This window comes from Leiobunum rupestre, chromosome 8 (assembly GCF_980474605.1).
Source record: "Leiobunum rupestre chromosome 8, qqLeiRupe1.1.hap1, whole genome shotgun sequence".
Classification (NCBI taxonomy): Eukaryota; Metazoa; Arthropoda; class Arachnida; order Opiliones; family Sclerosomatidae; genus Leiobunum; species Leiobunum rupestre.
In genome coordinates this window covers 8,342,626-8,361,199 of record NC_143391.1, presented here as the reverse complement: position 1 = coordinate 8,361,199, position 18,574 = coordinate 8,342,626, and the positions used below count along the sequence as shown (strand labels likewise).

The 18,574-nt window shown below is 38.2% G+C and overlaps 1 protein-coding gene across 5 annotated transcripts in view; it reads left to right on the top strand.

Moving 5' to 3' along the window:
- The window catches only part of LOC149932302 (monocarboxylate transporter 10-like), a 44,747-nt gene that overhangs the window by 18,749 nt on the left and 7,424 nt on the right, over positions 1-18,574 (top strand). For 4 of the 5 annotated variants that reach the window (XM_090155889.1, XM_090155887.1, XM_090155891.1 and 1 more), the window contains exons 2-7: positions 12,554-12,915; positions 14,786-14,890; positions 15,020-15,169; positions 15,295-15,435; positions 15,499-15,724; positions 15,805-15,914. In XM_090155889.1, the coding sequence (XP_090012015.1) occupies positions 12,554-12,915; positions 14,786-14,890; positions 15,020-15,169; positions 15,295-15,435; positions 15,499-15,724; positions 15,805-15,914 (1,094 nt within the window). The remainder of the gene's footprint in view (positions 1-12,553; positions 12,916-14,785; positions 14,891-15,019; positions 15,170-15,294; positions 15,436-15,498; positions 15,725-15,804; positions 15,915-18,574) is intronic. The other variant, XM_090155888.1, reaches the window with a different exon arrangement.

Here is an 18,574-nt window from a genome sequence, read left to right as displayed (position 1 = left end):
AACTAAAAAATTATTGAATTCTTGGCCAAATTATTTCACTAGCATTATGTAGGCTTGTTTCGAGAATTGGCGAGTTTTTAAAAATTTAAAGTTAATTTTAAAGATCAAACGACCAAAAACTTCCTTTGTTGACTTCTATATTTACTTTAAACAAAGCCAACTAATAATCGTTTTGGGCTGAACATGAATGCAAAATGATAACTAGGGGGTTCGAAAATTATTGGCCATATGGTATGTTAATAATAATAATAATCAGCTAGTCTAATACCCAAGGCACCACCTTAGGCCTAAGTCATCAAACGACTTTTGAAGCCTTTAATTCAGGTGGCCGAGTTACAATGCGTAGGAGGGTGGTGGCAAGCCCTGCATGCCACGCGAGCCAACACTTCCCTACACTTTACCGTTAACCTCAACAAGTTTTTATAGAAGGGGAAACCGAAGAGCTCGGGGGAAAACCCCTTAAACCAGTGCGGAAAGAACTAGCAAACTCAACACAGAAGGAGTTGCTCCGAGTTTTCTAAATATGTTACGTTCTGTTAAAATTGTTTCAAAAAGGCGTAGTATATGGCACACTGTTGAAATTATGGTACGTTCCAAATTCCTAGCTAGAATAGTTATGGTACCGTGTTTTTTCACCGGAAGCTGTGACTGCCGTTGGATCAGGTCGGGTTTGAAGTAACCCGAAGCTGACCAGACCCGAAACCGGACCTGGACGGTCGGTCTTAACCCGATACGTTGGTAAGGCAAATGCGTGCAGTCATTTCCGGTCAGCACGGGTTTGAAACAACCCGAACCCGACCCTTCGACAAGCCTACCGTAAATTGACTGGCTACGTAGCAGTTGAGTAAGCCGAACGACTAGGTGTTCGGCCTTTCACGTAATTATAAAGTTTTCGGTCTCAGTCAAAGCAACGGGACATTTTCTGTTTGGGGATATACGGCTCCGTAGGCTAACGGTAAAAACGAGACGCGTTTTCCGCGAGTCGCTTTCAGGCGCTCGAGAATCTCTCGGCGGAGTTAACGGGCCGTGTACGGAGAGTGCTCTCCGCTGGCGAAAGAAACGTAAGTTTTTATTTCGCCTTCAGCCCAGGATAATCAATGAGAAAAGGTTGACTTCTTTCGAGTCGACGCGTCTGTTTAAATCCGCAGCGCAGTTATTTAAGCTAACGGCTGATCCGGCCGCTCCACTCTGTCTTTGAGAGCCCAGACCGTTTTTCGCTCTCGCGTCACGGAGATTGAATACAGCGCTGTCGAGGGCGGGGGCCCGGGAAACTGGCGCGCTCTGATTTTAAGATTGATCCTTAAGTGTCTAAAGGTTATTTTCTTTTTCCTCTAGTTGAAAGAAAGGGGAAAAAACTTTGTAAAGTTTACGAAGCAAAGGGGAACAAAATGAAGACAAAAAATCCGCTAAAACGTTTTGGTCTTTCAAAGACGTCATAGCTTTTCCGTCGACTTTTCTTTTGGTTTTTAATTTTGTTTTCTATATTTTATTATTCTTCTGAGTAATCATATGCATTCGGATGTGGTAGCTGGGAGCCTAACGATTTCTTTTTATAACTACTAACGAGGAGACTACCCGAGGTGATAATCACCGATTTTGTTGAAACTAGGTGGGTATGTACACCTTATGGTAACATGAAATTTCACCAAGGGAAAAGTTGCAATGGGCATTAGTTTTGCCCTGGCAACCGAAAATGTTTTTCACAACACAGTATGTATATTTTTCCATTGAAAATAACATGAGAATCTGAGCGCTTCTAAGGGTCCCTCCCCCCTGTGAAAATTTTCAAAACCTAAAAAAAATAGATCAAAATTGACAAATGAAATTAATTTTATGATATTTTGATGAATTTGGGTCAATTTGATCAGAATCGGTAAAAATGGAGAAAAGCAAAATATAAAAATAAAAAGGTGTATTTACCAACTAATCGCCAAATCGACGGTAATAAATGATTTTTTTCAAAATTAGTAAAATAGAATTTAGCTGTTTGAATTTGATCAAATTTAATAATTTTAATTATAATTATTATTATTCTTTTTTAGAAGTGCTCAGATTTCCATGTTATTTTCAATGGGAAAATATACATATACTGTGTTGTCAAAAACATTTTCGGTTGCCATGGCAAAAATAATGCCCATTGCAACTTTTCCCTTGGTGAAATTTAATGTTACCATAAGGTCTACATACCCACCTAGTTTCAACAAAATCGGTGATTATCACCTCGGGTAGTCTCCTCGTAAGTTAATAGGGCTGAATGAGATACAAAGTTTCTCGCTGCATTAAATTTTAATGTCGCTATTACTAAATTATATACCGCTATTAGAATTAATAAAATGAAAGCAGCAACGTTACCATTCCCGTGGAAGCAATATACATTTCGATTTAATTCCCGTGGAAGCAATATCCATTTCGATTTCATTCCCGTGGAAGCAATATCCATTTCGATTTCATTCCCGTGGAAGCAATATCCATTTCGATTTCATTCCCGTGGAAGCAATATCCATTTCGATTTCATTCCCGTGGAAGCAATATCCATTTCGATTTCATTCCCGTGGAAGCAATATCCATTTCGATTTCATTCCCGTGGAAGCAATATCCATTTCGATTTCATTCCCGTGGAAGCAATATCCATTTCGATTTCATTCCCGTTTAAATATTTATCCTCCAACCATTTTCATTTAATTTTCGTTTAAATATTTATCCTCCAACCATTTTCATTTAATTTTCGTTTAAATATTTTTATACCAAAGATTCCCATTTCATTTCCGTTTAAATATTTTTTATCCCAACCATTCCCATTTCATTTCCGTTTAAATATTTTTATACCAACTATTCCCATTTCATTTCCGTTTAAATATTTTTATACCAACTATTCCCATTTCATTTCCGTTTAAATATTTTTATCCCAAAGATTCCCATTTCATTCCCGTTTAAATATTTTTATCCCAACCATTCCCATTTCATTTCCGTTTAAATATTTTTATACCAACTATTCCCATTTCATTTCCGTTTAAATATTTTTATCCCAAAGATTCCCATTTCATTTCCGTTTAAATATTTTTATCCCAAAGATTCCCATTTCATTTCCGTTTAAATATATTTATCCCAAAGATTCCCATTTCATTTCCATTTAAATATTTTTATCCCAAAGATTCCCGTTCCTGTTGATATACCATTTCTCATTCCGGCTAATTTCCTACCATTCCCGAAATTCACATACCTAATTTAAATATTGCAACCAGAGGTAAAATCAATTCTCGACCATTCCCGAACTTAAAATTACCGTTTCCATCCATTCCAATAACCGAAGCTATCAATCTGATCCCCGCCCATTCCCACGTTATTCCCAGAGTGTAAATGGTAAAACGTTTTCTAAAGCTCTTCTAAGTTTTGGAAAGACGAAATACGAAATGGCAGAAGATTTATTCTTTGCTTAATAGTTGGTCTTATTAGTAGCTTTAACAGGGACGAACGAAGTACAAGGAATATCTTAAGAAAATGTTTTTTGTTCTGTCTATTATCCTGAAATTGATTAGCAATTATGAAATAACTATTTCGATTAGAAATCCGAAAAATATTGAATTTGACGAGTTTTTGCCCTTTAATAAACTGTTTTCCAGAGCTCAAGTTCTGCCTACTCCTGAAAAATCCTGAAATGACGTCCCTGGCTTTAAAACGATGTATTATCGTCTGTGTAAATTTGAATATACCAATATGAATACGCAAAACAAATTCTTGCTAACAACTATACTGTAAAATTGATCGAGATGGTATAAATCTCTGATAATCTCTAAGATAAATGTGGTAGGGTAAGAAATACTCTTTAAAGATGGGAAGAGCAAATAGCGAATTCCAGTTCCATATTTTAAGAGTAATTCCATCCCCAACTCATTTGTCCCGATGCAATCGCCAGTCGCATCGAGAGAATGGATAAAAAATATAAAAGAAAAGTAGGAATACCGCGCGAGTTCTGTTGTTTCGTGATTAATGACGCTGGCTTCCATAAAATAGGCATTTTATTTTTCCGCTCTCTAGCTGCCTCTTGACCCACCTCTGTCATTTTGGGGGCAAAAAAATATGAGCCACCAAACATTTATCACTGGAGCATCACTGCACACGCAGTGCCCTCAAAAAATGACCGGAATAATAATGTAGGTCATGCACTTCAACGGAATAACACTCTGCCCATTCCCGGAATTTTTATACTTTGCTGAAAAATATCAGTAATTTCAACGTGATGTTACCTTATACGTTTGCGTTTCGCCTTGTCCTAAACTATCAGATTTTAGGCTTGACGAGAGCCAGACGTATATAATATAAGTATCGATCTAGGCCTTTAAAGTGAAACGTCTACCAGGCGTAACAGTGGCGTAGCCGGAAATTTCTCAAGGGGGGGTCGAAATATGTGAATGTTAAGAGGGGGTCGAGAAGGGGTGGAAATTTAGTACAGAAAAAGGTAGGCCCAAGGGGGGGGGGTCTGGAACCGGAAACCCCCCTTGCCTACGCCACTGAGGCGTAATAGTTTTAGTAAGGCGCGGTAATGAAATACCGTATTTATCTTCGTGTTTTCCGTAGATCATTTTGAACCCGTGTTTCGAGTGATAACGGTAGCTGTATAGTGAGACGAATGCGAGAGATACGCGTATTATGGACATCTGCATGGACGTATCCCAGAAGTTCTTGCTAATTATAAAATTGGAACAGTGCCGAAATATCCAAATGGTTAAATGTTCAAGTGAGCATTAAGCGAAAAAGCCCCATTTCGTTAAATAGTTACGTAACCCGATAAATAAATGGTTAAATGTTCAAGCGAGCATTAAGCTAAAAGCCCCATTTAGTTAAATAATTACTGCCAACGATAATATTTGCCAATCCCGCAAGTTTGCAATTTCACAAGCCTAATAACTTGTCCTTGTACGGTCCATATAGCTTCGTAACGGTTTATTTGATTACCAAACAATTCCATTAGAATTAGATGTGTGGGAAACATAATCATTCAACATAGCTGTCTCGTTAGACTATATTTAACGATTATATATATATTAATCCGTAATTATAATGGTCCCCGTTTTTCCCAACGGGAAATACATTGTTTGGGAAAAGCCAAGAGCATTATTATTACGGGTGACTCGCTTATCGGCAAACTAACAATGTACTTTCCATTATGTAATTGTCACTATCAGCTTCCAAGGGCGCCGAGTATAGTAATCAACGTCGTTTTTCTTGGACGATTTTTATTAGAGAAAACCCGCATTAGAAATTTATATGGCTTAATTTTTTTGATGGATTGTTTTGGGGGAAAGAGAAATTGGAAAGCCGTTTGCTGGTCCAATCCTTTTATGTGTCTCATTACTACACGAAGAGTTATCTCGCGAAATAAATTGGATCGCGGAAATGGAATCTAAAGAATTATTTCACCGCCTTCGTCTCTCGTTTTCCAACGTATCGCGCTCGACTTGATTCGCGAACTCGCTCGGAAAAAGTCCTTTTCTCTTCTTGCGTGTTTTCAAATGTAAATTTCTCCGGAATTAATAATGAACTGAAAAAATAAAGTATATTTTTTTTTCGGGGAGTCTTCCATCAAGCAGATTTCTATTAAAATTCTCTAATCTACCAAATTTACCAAGTTTGAAACTTTTCCTACTATTTTACAGTCGTTATTTAATGAATTTCGCGGGAACTCTTTTAAAAGACATTGTTAAAACCATTTCTTCGATGAGAGTATTCGATACCCTATTTAAATAGCCGCTAGCTCGCGATTTATTTAATTAGGTAAATCCAGTATTTTTATTTAATAGAAATAAGATTCAACTTTGTATCAGCACCGTCTATACACGCTTATTCACTCTCTAAGAATTTACCAGTATGGAGGTTTGAAAGTCGGCCAGAATAGAGTAATGGCAGTGCTACGTCATACGACGTCACCCATACTTTGTCCTATTCATAAAAAATTCGCGCCCACAATGGCCGCCATGGCCAAAGCTACGGAGTGCTACTACTCTATAGAAAAATTGGATTACAATTGTAGGTGGTTCCGTGTTTGGAATGACGCTGATTTAAGCTTCGATCACGCTGTCTTTTCTCGATTTTACCTTTGGCCACTATGCTTTCAAAGAAAAGTGTAATACCGTTCGTTTAAACTCGGCTTTAGAATTACCCTTATTCAGCCGAATGCTTAAAGCCGGTTTCACACTCGACGGAAAATATGCCGGAAAGACGATAATAAACGCCTTGCTGAAAATTGATTCCCATTCGATATACCGCTAACGTTCAACTTTACGCTGCTAATTTTCCGTCGAGTGTGAAACCAACGCAAAGGTCAGCGTATTACGAGATTCTCGGGGTCTTTGGCGGCGGGGTGAAGATATTGGCGGTATAACGGAACCTTATCACGTCCTTAACATGTTCGCTCGCGACACGGTTTCAAAGGCTTTCGTCGCATTCCGTTCTTCTTTCTCGCCTTGATCTTGATTCGGATGTTTTCAGGACGACTGCCGTTGCAAACGCTCTAGTAACGCGACGGCGCGAGAATACACCGAGCGAAGGATATAAATAGTACGTAGCCGCTCGTGGTTCTGGCGCGTTTGGGTGGGGAAGTATTGGAGCGACACGCTTTCCAGACGAAATGCCAATCGGAACGACCTTGTCGCCGTCTACTCGAAACTGTGTCATCCACCGGTACGGGGAGAAACATTGGCAAATGTTGTCGCCAATGTCGAAAACCGCAATTTACGGTTGTAAATTGGGGATACCCCGAGTTCTTAGAATCGTTCGTAAAATATACGCCTTTTTCCTGGCTCGCGTGCCAGGTTCACGTGACCAGTATTTTCCGCGTTTTCCCTTCTCCGCCTGCCCTGGGAAGGTGAAAATAGGAAAATTCATAACCGTGTGAATACGACACTTCAGTATTTATTGTACCGCGTGGCGACATCTACGGCATTTTTTTGGAAGCGGATATTAATTACGTTTTGTAGAAACTGGAGGAATGGAAATTAGATACAACGCGTTTCTAGAAACTGAAGGAAAGCACTTCTATTTTCTGGTATCGATTATGGCACTTTCGCGGAACGAATTACTGAAGGAGTGTATTAAGCGAGCTTTAATCTTATGTCTCCGCTGGAAATTAGCCAATTCGCGTCTGAACTATTTTGTCCATAAAGCTTATGGTATTGGCAAAGGCTTAATCGTACGCCTACGCGGGAATTCGATGATTTAAATTCCGAATACCCGAGTAAACTCGAAAACGCGAAATTAAACAATTCGGTGCGGGCTCTAATTAATGAATCTCGGATTGCTTCTAGAGGATGGAAATTCCGGTATACACAGTGTGTTTGAGTAAAGCAAATATACACAACAATTAGAACCGATAGCGGCTGAGCCGGAAAACCGCGGGAATCGAGATAAGCGGCGGGTAATGTTTAGAATGTAATAATAATCGCGCGTTGGCGGGCTTCAATCGAGTGCCTCCGCCCTCTCTCTTCTGCTTGAACTTCAACACTCTACTGGTATGTCTCTTCCGCGTACCCACGATCCCAGATTATCTCAACCTGGCTTCACGTGGATCCGCGATACAAAGCAGAAATATAAAGGCAATCTCTATTCCGTTCACAAAGGAACGATAGGCCACCCTCTTAATTGATAAATCAACACTGCAAAGACAGAGAGATCGAGGTCACTGCTCTTTCTCTTGTATGCAAAAATAATCAGCGAGACATCGAGCTGATGAGGACATCGGGCTTCATCTATTCTTTTGCTGGGGTACTCTTCTTGAAATTTTCTTCCGCATTTTTAGAGCTTGTTCTAGTTTTTATTCATTATCTTTGGCTACCGATTCTCATCCGACGTAATGTTGATATTAGCCCTCGAAATATCCGAGTCATTAAGTTAACGCGTTTCCAGATTAAAAATTGAATTCTTTGAAAGATATTTTGATTTTCACTTAAGAACTAACCGTTCCAAATTTATTTGAAAATTTACTCGCTGAAAATAACAAAGTATTAAAGTCAAATATTAACTAGCGGAAAATATCAAAGTACTAATGTCATTGATATACAGGGTGTCTCAAAAGGTTATGCAAAAATTTTAAGGAGTTGTAGGGGTGAGTTGAGAAGTATGCCTGTTTTTCACCATTTTCCTACGATGAGTGAAAAGAGCGCCAGTGAGCTTCGAAGTGTGGTCTACTAGCCCCTGGAAGTAGGCTGCAACAAGCGCGAAACCAAGCCAGATACTCTAGTTTAAATACGTTAAAACATTAATTTTACCTTAATTCATTCTCGGTTTAAATTGTTCTTAACCGAAATTAAATCTGTAAAGAGAAACTAACTTGTAAAATAGAGGGCGCAACGGGCTCGATATTCCTTTAATAGTCGCTGATTGAAAATACCTGAGAGTAAACATCAAGTAAGTCGAGATACGTGACTATTGAAAGAAATTCAAAATAAGAATCCTTGAGTGTTTTTAAATTAAGGTGACTCAGTACAAAATTTCAATATATATTTTCACTCTATTTTTATCAGTTTCCATTATTAGATTATCAATGTTATTACGCTAGGTTTCGAACTTAAAACTGGTTTTTCTCAAATAGGGGTTTTCAGACTCGCTTGACTCTTGCTCTAAGGTAGCGTGATGTAGGAAGCGCTCCCCGAGTTTAACCACCGAAAACAATGATGGAGAGAAAAAGGCAAACAAAAAATAAATTTAAATACCCGAATAAGATTTGATATAGGAGAGGAATCGGTGACCCCGTATTTTAAGCGGAAACCATCCGAGTGTAGAAGTTAAGAGATTAAAGCGAATGGAGAAAGAGTGAGAGTGGTAGTTTTCGTCGGCAATCCGTTCCGCTGGAAAAAGCTTGGAATAATCGGGACCGCCGCGACACAACCCACTCGCTCTCTTTCCTTTCTCGTTTAGTTTATCTCTCTGAGAGAGTGGTCCTAGTCAATGTCCAATGACTGACCGGATAAGTCGGTTCCCTTTTACTTTATTTCCCGGGGAGGCGGGAGGACTTGAACCAGAAGACTCGGCTAAAAAAGAGGAGAGACATTCTTTGGCAACCCCTTTCTAAAGGTTTAGGTCGTAACTGGTCAAGCGGAAGTCGAAATCCAGAAGCCCTCTTAAACGAATATGTTTCTTTCCCAATTTCGGTTCGTCCGATCGAGATGAGAAAATGAAGGGTTTTTGGCTTCCATCGATTTGTCGACTCCTATTATTTCCCTACTTTCGGGCCGTAGCATTTTCCGGTTGCCGCCACGGAGAAGCTCCGCTTGATGCATTGACAAGATGACGCGGACCGCCGCTATCGGATTCCCCTTCATAATCGAATCACGTAAAATCCAGAACGAGAGAGAAAGTTTGTTTTCCAATCTAAATCGACGTACTTTATTGTAAGTTTTTATACTGACGACTTGGACGTGTTTTTTTCTTGGTAACTCGAAAATTGCGTACGTCGTAAAGGTTTAACGAGTTGATTTTCTTTTGATCCGAAGACAATATCACATTGGGCTCGCTCACTCCCCGTAATCGCCGTACAAACGGGTAGCTTTGACTGTGTTGGAGCTATTACGTAACTGATTACAGATTTAGCATTACCAAAGGCTGTATTTGTCTGTAATCGTTGTAGAGGTTACCTGGGACTGTACATAGTTATCAGTGACAATCTAAAGTAATTTAGGTGGGAAAACAAGGTATTATTCACTACCCAAGAAGAAACTTTTGGTATTGTACATTATAAGTACAAGGTGGCGTAGTGGTTAGCGCTTTCGCCTCGCAGCAAGAGGAGTCGCGTTTGATCCCAGCTTGTAGCACTGGGTGAAAACTCGGAACAACTCCTTCCGCGTTGAGTTTGCAAGTTCTCTCCCTTCTGGTTTAAGGGGTTTTCCCCCGAGCACTTCGGTTTCCCCTTCCATAAAAACTTGTTGAGGTTAACGGTAATAGTAAGTGTAGGGAGCTGTTAGCTCGCGTGGAATGAAGGGCTTGCCACCACCCTCCTACGCATTGTAACCCGGCCACCTTAATTAATATCTTTAAAAGTCGCTTGATGACTTAGGCCTAAGGTGGTGCCTTGGGTGATTAGCCTAGCTGATTATTATTAAGTGCTCGAAAGTACATTACTACCAATTTTTCCCATTGACTTACCGCAACGTTAGCAATCGAAATTGTCCAAATTCTGGTCTGGACAGGGGAATTATTTTCCGTTACTGTTAGCTCATAGACATTGACGTTTTGGGATAAAAAGTACCATAGACGGATAGTATAGTAGGAGATCTGTGAAACGGGATCAATTGTGGGGTCAGCTTGTTTTGTCTTTCCCTCAATAGAACGTTCTTGTCTCGCGAGACTATCATTTTTACTTTCTCATTCTGCCGAGTCCCCCCTACATTGGGCGGACAAGAAAATTGTACGGGGAAGATAAGTGGTTTCGATAAAAAGTCAAACCCTTTCTATAGCGGGTTGCGCGTCGCGGATTTAACGGTTATCAACAATTACAGTCATTTTGATCAGCTGATGAAAGAGTCATTTATACGTATGACGTTTAGTTTAAGAACTTACGAACTACGTGTCGTTAAAGAAATTAATTTTAATCGATTATATCTGTCGATATACCAAACTGAACGTTAGTAATTCAAGTGATCACCGTATAATATAATGTAATATCGTGGAGAATTCGTACGGCAATAACCTTTTATCAGTTTTGCGGATATTTCCAGTTTTGCGCGCCGTATCAAGGAGGAGTGCAACTGGCCCTCTCAGATTAGGCTCTCCCCTCGACTGCTGTAATTAATGGTATTTCCAGGGAAAGATCCGACAACTCAGATCTTCGCTGGCTGCGCTTATCGAACTTCGATAGCTATCGCCGGGGTGCGATTGGCAAGCGCCGTTTTACGTCCATTTCTCGAAGGCCGGAATTAAAATTATCCCTCTTTTTTTATTCATTTTCCCTCACTCTGGGACGTTTATACCCCCTTTATCGGAAACGTATCTTTTCAAACCTTTTTTTTTCGTAATTTATGTTTTTGTCCATAAAAAATATCGACCTAAATACTTTTGGATTTAACTTACAAATCGTGAGCTTCCTCAACCCCAGCCTGACAACTAGGAAGTTGAGTTTTATAAATTAAAAAAAATGTTTTTAAACGTTTATAATATCGATCTGGAAAGGGAATTAAATTGATATTCGTTAATCGTACCGATAGCATTTGTCTAATTCGAGGGCGCTTGTACAAATTTCCGGGTTAATGGACATTGTTAATAAAGGATTTAAGTACATACCGTACAACGTCTAGGAAGAAGTCGTATAGAGGCTCAGGAAAATTTATCTACAAGAATAATCTTATTCGTCTAGGCTATTAAACAAGAAACTTTGGGCTTGTTTGCTATTCAAAGTTTAAAATATTAGTCACGCATTAATCGATATACCGTTTTTGTTTCGTTTTTGGTGGAATTCGTAACATGCTTTTCGGTAAAGTTAAATAATATTTTATGTGTAGATAAAATATTTTCTTCATATAACATTTTCGATTTAATAAGATTTTTCATCAGTTGATTAAAATCTTAAGTAATATTTTTGGCACCAACATAAATTACTTTTTTTTTAAATTTAATAATAAGTTCCTTCGTGGGTTAGCTTAGATTAAAGTTTAGTATATTTTCTCATCAGCTCATTAAATGTATCTTGTCACGTCCACCATTAAAACTATAACTATGTATCTACATGTATAACGATACATACTCGCGTAGATCGCAGATTCAACTACATTAGAGTTATAATATGTTTTGAATAACACTCATCGTGACTGATTTCACTTTAAAAATGAACGAGGCAACGTCTAGGCGTTTTGCTTCGAGGTTTTATTGTGCGGGGCTTAATCGAGCTAATCCGACACTCTTCACACGTACTACTTTAGAAGGAAATCATTATTGCGTCAGCTTATTTATAAGCGTTGTCACACGATGAGAATTAGAATAAACACTAACTTAATGTAAAAGGGGTCGTTAACCCTTTTACCGCTTTTTGCGACGTGGCGGAAACGTTTAAAAATAAAGACAGCGGCTAATGCTTGATAAGGTTTTGTTCTTTTTATTAGATAACGTTTCTTTTGGGTAATATAATGCCTATTTTAAGATTTAAAAAATAATGAAATTGGATCTAAAACACTTACTTATTGATCATTTAGTTGCTATGTGAAATTCATTTAGTTATTACCAAGAACGAATATGAAGTAATAGCATTCGAATCTGGTACCACCCACGCGTACTTCGTTGGGTAAGGTCGTCTGCTTTGAATAACGTAACGTAAATAGTGTGAGGAAGAATCGAAAGCCGACGAACTTTCGCTGCAAAGTATGCGAGAGCTTAGAGTCTTTGCAGTACCATTTTTCTTAGCTAATTGAATTAATTCTCGATTGTTACTTTTCACCCTGAACATCGTTGCAATACTTATGCAATTTATTTAGTTAAAAATAAAATGCGATGATATAATAATTCGATTTTTGTGTTTTGATAAGAGAATAAAATGAAAATAACAAAGTTTTCTTAAATTTTGTTTTCCGAACAGCATGGGTGGGGTCGGTCAGCATCGGTATGACGTTCCTGTTCTCACCAGTGGCCAGTATTCTGACTGACCGCTACGGCATCCAGAGGGTGTCCTTTATCGGCGGTCTGATGGCCACTATCGGGATGCTGCTTAGCTCCTTCGTCAACCAACTGGAGCTCCTGTATTTGACCTACGGGGTCATCATGGGAGCGGGGGCTTCCTTGGCTTACACCCCTTCCTTGGTCATCCTGGGTCACTACTTCCAAGATCGCATTGGCCTAGTTAACGGAATTGTCACGGCGGGCAGTTCAGTCTTCACGATGGTCATGCCTCTGATCTTAAAGCATTTGCTCAAAGTGCTGGAACTGAAACACACTCTGCAGGTATGCTTGAATTGCTTTGTACCTTGGTAGGGTTGGATATATTTTTTGATTTTTGTAAATTAAAAATCAAATCCCAGTCTAATTGATGGATATTTTGCTTCTAAAAAAATTATTCGATCCCATGTCCAAATTTAGATTCCCCTGGAATCAAGACACATCCAGTTTCAATCCAATTCTATTTTAATAAAAAAAACCTAATAAAATCGTAATATAATTACTTGTAATTAAAATTGATATCCTTACGCTAATAGTTAAAAGAGTTATAAAAACATTTACGAATTATTGTGTAAGTTAAAATATTTTCCTTTATTACATATTTAAAAACATTTAATGGAGGTCGACTAGTTTCGGCGGTATTAATGCCATTGTCATACAATTACTTGTATTGTAATTATGTCTAATGACACATTTTGGACACTAATTTACGAATCAAAATCAAATTTGAAACTCCGCAATTTTGAACAAAACTTTATAATCCAAAAGGGGCCACCATTTTCGTAAGGGATAAAATCTCAAATTAAATTAAATCTTAATTACTATTTAATATTGTAGTTCAGATTTGTTTCGTATTGAAATACATTACGTTATCTAAATGATTTTATTTAAATTCAAATGGTAATTTAGATCAAATTGTTTTAAATAAGGCAACCCTGTACGGCGGTTGACCGAGAATTGAGAGGAAGAGTCGATGGACAAAACGCTGACTGGCTACTATAAATCACTGGACATTGATGGAATATAAACCGCACCAGGGATATGTTCTGATTGAAAAACATTTATGGGAAGCGGGGACATTTAGAATCGAGGAGGTGATAACGTGTTACGACCGCGCTGTAGTGGCTAGAAAGGGAGAAGGCTCTGGGAAAGGCGACTTTGATTTCCTTTGCAAGTATAATGTTACCTCGGAGGAAGCCGTTTCTATATATTTGCTGGCGAGCAATAAACGTCCGGGATAAGGGAGAAATTATTCCAGACCGCAATTTTTTTTTATGAAGGACCAAAAAAATATCACTTTGCAGGCAAGAAAAACTTTTAACTGACAACAGATGTTTCCATCCTTTGGAACGGCTTCCCCGCGAAGTAGTTTTTGATCTAGCGGATATTTCCCCCGTTAGTCCGACCGTGGCGCGGCGACAATCGCGAAGGCAATCTCTTCCGAAGTCATCCCTCCTTTTCATCTTCCAAAGAAATTGGTTTCGCCTCAAAAATATCTTTTCCGGTTCTGCAAGCTATTGATTCCGCAAAACTCTGTTGACGATATCGTATACGCGCGTATATATATTTACTGAGGAAACAACGAAGCGTTTCAAACACGTTTGATTCACGCGCGGTTAGACTAAACGAAACGAATTTCGGGATTGACGTTCCGAATTTCTTGATGACGTGAAATAGAACTTCGTCGATTCCATAATTCGTTATAGACGACGTCTCCAAACTCGTTTATTTAGTTTATCCATGAACAAACTACTATAGTAGTTTGCCCATGGTTTATCAGTCCTGGCCACAAATGAATAGACGATTGTATAAAGTACCGTAGCCTTCTGGTTTTAATGGGAAAGGCTGTCTTCATCTTCCATTAGTCTTCCCACCTAAAAGCCTATTAATACCTCCATAGGCTTTAACGGAATTAATTTATTGCCCCATTACCAATCGTAGCGGACTTTACGCTAGCGCGAACAGGGCTTGGTTTCTGGATGGGTTCGAGGTTTTAATTTATTTATGGAAGATTCGCTCGAAAGATTATTTTGTCACTATGAATTCTTATTGAACATTTCAACGTACTTAATATAAGTAAATCCTACTTAAGTCGTTCGTTTCAATTTATAATGTATATTTAGTTGGAAATAAATGTATCTTATCTCCGGTGTAGATTCTATCCGGTATGATGGCGATGGTGATGCTGTGCGCTCTGTCTTTCCGGCCTCAGCTTCCTCCTCCGACCAATAAATATTCTTCGCTCTCCCCGAAGAAAAACGTAAGTGACGATATTTTCTCTCGGCGTCTGATCATAATAGCGTCTTGGCTGTCGTAATGAAAAGAAAGAGTCTTTTCTTCGAGTAAACGCGGGGATTCTCTGTTGATTTTGCGTTTGTTCCGCCGCCAGCAGCCGACTGCGACGGAGGACTCCAATTGGTGCAAGCGTTTCTTCCACAGTTTCCTCAGCGTCGAGATCTGGAAGAATAAGCGCTACGTCCTCTGGGTCTTCGCTATTCCCACGGCCCTTTTCGGATACTTCGTTCCCTATGTCCACTTGGTTCGTTTACACTCGTCTTCTTCTTCTATTCTATGGCGTCATCAATTTTGAACACGCTTTTCTGGCAGCGAGCGACGCCCATCGATTTCATCTTGTTTTCTCTCATTTTCCTTTCCCTGATTTAGATCAAACACGTTCAACTAATACTACCAGAATACAATGGAGAGATTCTGGTAACTTGCATCGGGTTGACTTCCGGTATCGGCCGCATTGTTTTCGGTAAGATCGCCGATTTCAAAAGAGTCAACCGAATTCACCTCCAACAGGTAATTGTATTTTAGGAGGGTGCATGGATCTGTAGGTTGTAAATCAAAACTGTTCTCCTTTAGATATCCTTCCTGTCGATCGGGATTCTAACCATGTTGTTGGTGGTGGCCAAACAGTTTCCGGTGCTGGTGATCATGTGTCTCTTTCTGGGGCTCTTCGACGGCTGTTTCATTTCCCTGCTGGGTCCCATCGCTTTCGACATCGTGGGCAACGAAGGCGCGTCGCAGGCCATCGGTTTTCTCTTGGGTTTCTGCTCGATCCCTCTGACCGTGGGACCGCCCATCGCGGGTACGTAGCGACGACTTCAACCTTATTCCCATCTCGGTCAAATTAATCAATGAACTATTTTTATTCTGGGTCTCTATTAGGTCTGATGTTCGATCATTTGGGAAACTACACGGCCGCTTTCTTGGCAGCCGGCGCCCCTCCCATCGTCGGTGCTGCCCTCATGTGTCTCATACACAAAATATCTTACGAGGTTAGTTCTTTCTTTCACTAGACTCCTATATTAAAAGTTGGGTAAAAATGTCGCCCCACCCTGCAGAATATGCATTTATACGAAGACCAATCTCGGGTCTAACGCGCTGACGTTTTTACAGCACAGTTCCGATGGGGATTTGAGTGTATTAATTTCACGTAGGCGATGCCGCCGCCGCTGCCAAAGCCGTTCTGGCGATTACTTTAGAGCCGTTTGTGGTAAATTGGTAAATGATACATCAATTGACAGCAAGTATCAAACCCTCGGTATCCCAATTGAAAGATTTAAAATTGGAGCCCAAGGAGTTGGTCATTTGTTCATTTTAGGGTTTTTTGGCGATTTTCGACTTGAAATCTATATACATTTTTTTAATTAAGTTCGATTTACTTGAAAATTATATTTTTTATTAGTCTTTGAGCATACACGTCGTCAAAAATTCTTAGGAAAATTATTATTTGAAGGCAAAAAAGTGTTTCCTAATCCAGCTCACGGTCTGCCAGTACACTCCTCCCCTTAAACGTCAATCAAATCGATCCGATATCTCATTGGTTCCCTCTTGGGCCCGGGGAAAACTTATTTATTTATTTCGCCCTATGTATAAATTCAAATTCTGCAGTGTGGTCGATAATTTTTCCCACCTTTTAACTTGGTGCAATTTGGTTTTAATTTTTGGTTTTGGAAGCGTTCTAAGCTAAGCATTTGACGTGTGAGTCGAATGCGTTAATAATTTTGTAACTCATTCAAAGCCGTATTCATTTCTTTAACATCGAAAAAATAAAAGTATATCCAAAATAATTGTAATTGACAGGTTATATACGCTTTAATAGTCTGTAATGGAGCAAAAACAATCCATTCAAGGTTATTGCTGCGGAAAACAAGGGTGGAAACCAATAGCTGTCCATTATCTGGAATCCCCATTGACACTTGAATGCTCACTTGACACCCACTTCAAAATTAATTAACAAAAAATATTCTTTAAAATACAAGCGTATTAATCATTTCGATGAAAAGGAGCAGAGCAGTGGCGTCACTTAGGGTGGGATAATAATCAGATATGCTAATACCCAAAGCCCAAGTCATCGAGCGACTTTTAATGCCGTTAATTCAGGTGGTCGGTTTAAAATGCGTAGGATGGTGGTGGCAATGAAGCCCTTCGTGACAAGCGAGCCCATATTCCCCTACACTTACTATTACCGTTAACCTCACTAACAAGGAGACATCCCGAGGTGTTTATCCCCGATTTTTATCAAACTCGGGGGTTGAGTAGACCATATGTACCTTGGAATGCTTATCGCGGCAGATTTTCGTCTCGATGTGGCTGACGGCTTTTTTGACGTCACTATGTTAACTTAACAAACAACAACGTGAGAGGAGAGCGCTCGCACAGGGGACTTTTTCTCTCGTAGGCGCCGGATAAGCCGTCATTGTGATTTTACCATACGCGATACGGCAGGATAAGCATTCCAAGTAGAGGTATGGATTCCTGGCCTTGAAAGCTCCTAAAGGGAAAAGTTTCAATGGCCATTCGTTTTGCCATGGCAACCAAAAATGTTTTTCACAACTCAAATTTAAACTTTGTCTACGTAAAATAGCATGGCAAAATCACGGTTTGTATTTAATTGATTTAACACAATTTTATCCAATTTTATCGATTTCATACAATTTTATCGATTTCATACAATTTTATCGATTTTATACAATTTTATCGATTTTATACAATTTTATCGATTTAATACAATTTTATCGATTTAATACAATTTTATCGATTTAATACAATTTTATCGATTTCATACAATTTTATCGATTTTATACAATTTTATCGATTTTATACAATTTTATCGATTTAATACAATTTTATCGATTTAATACAATTTTATCGATTTCATACAATTTTATCGATTTTATACAATTTTATCGATTTCATACAATTTTATCGATTTCATACAATTTTATCGATTTTATACAATTTTATCGATTTCATACAATTTTATCGATTTTATACAATTTTATCGATTTCATACAATTTTATCGATTTCATACAATTTCATCGATATTATACAATTTTATCGAATTTATTCAATTTTATCGATTTTATACAATTTTATCGATTTCATACAATTTTATCGATTTTATACAATTTTATCGATTTTATACAATTTTATCGATTTTATACAATTTTATCGATTTTATACAATTTTATCGATTTCATACAATTTTATCGATTTTATACAATTTTATCGATTTTATACAATTTTATCGATTTCATACAATTTTATCGATTTTATACAATTTTATCGATTTCATACAATTTTATCGATTTCATACAATTTTATCGATTTTATACAATTTTATCGATTTCATACAATTTTATCGATTTTATACAATTTTATCGATTTCATACAATTTTATCGATTTCATACAATTTCATCGATATTATACAATTTTATCGAATTTATTCAATTTTATCGATTTTATACAATTTTATCGATTTCATACAATTTTATCGATTTTATACAATTTTATCGATTTTATACAATTTTATCGATTTTATACAATTTTATCGATTTCATACAATTTTATCGATTTTATACAATTTTATCGATTTTATACAATTTTATCGATTTTTTAGTTTAAAAAAATGGCAAACCGTGATTTTCCCA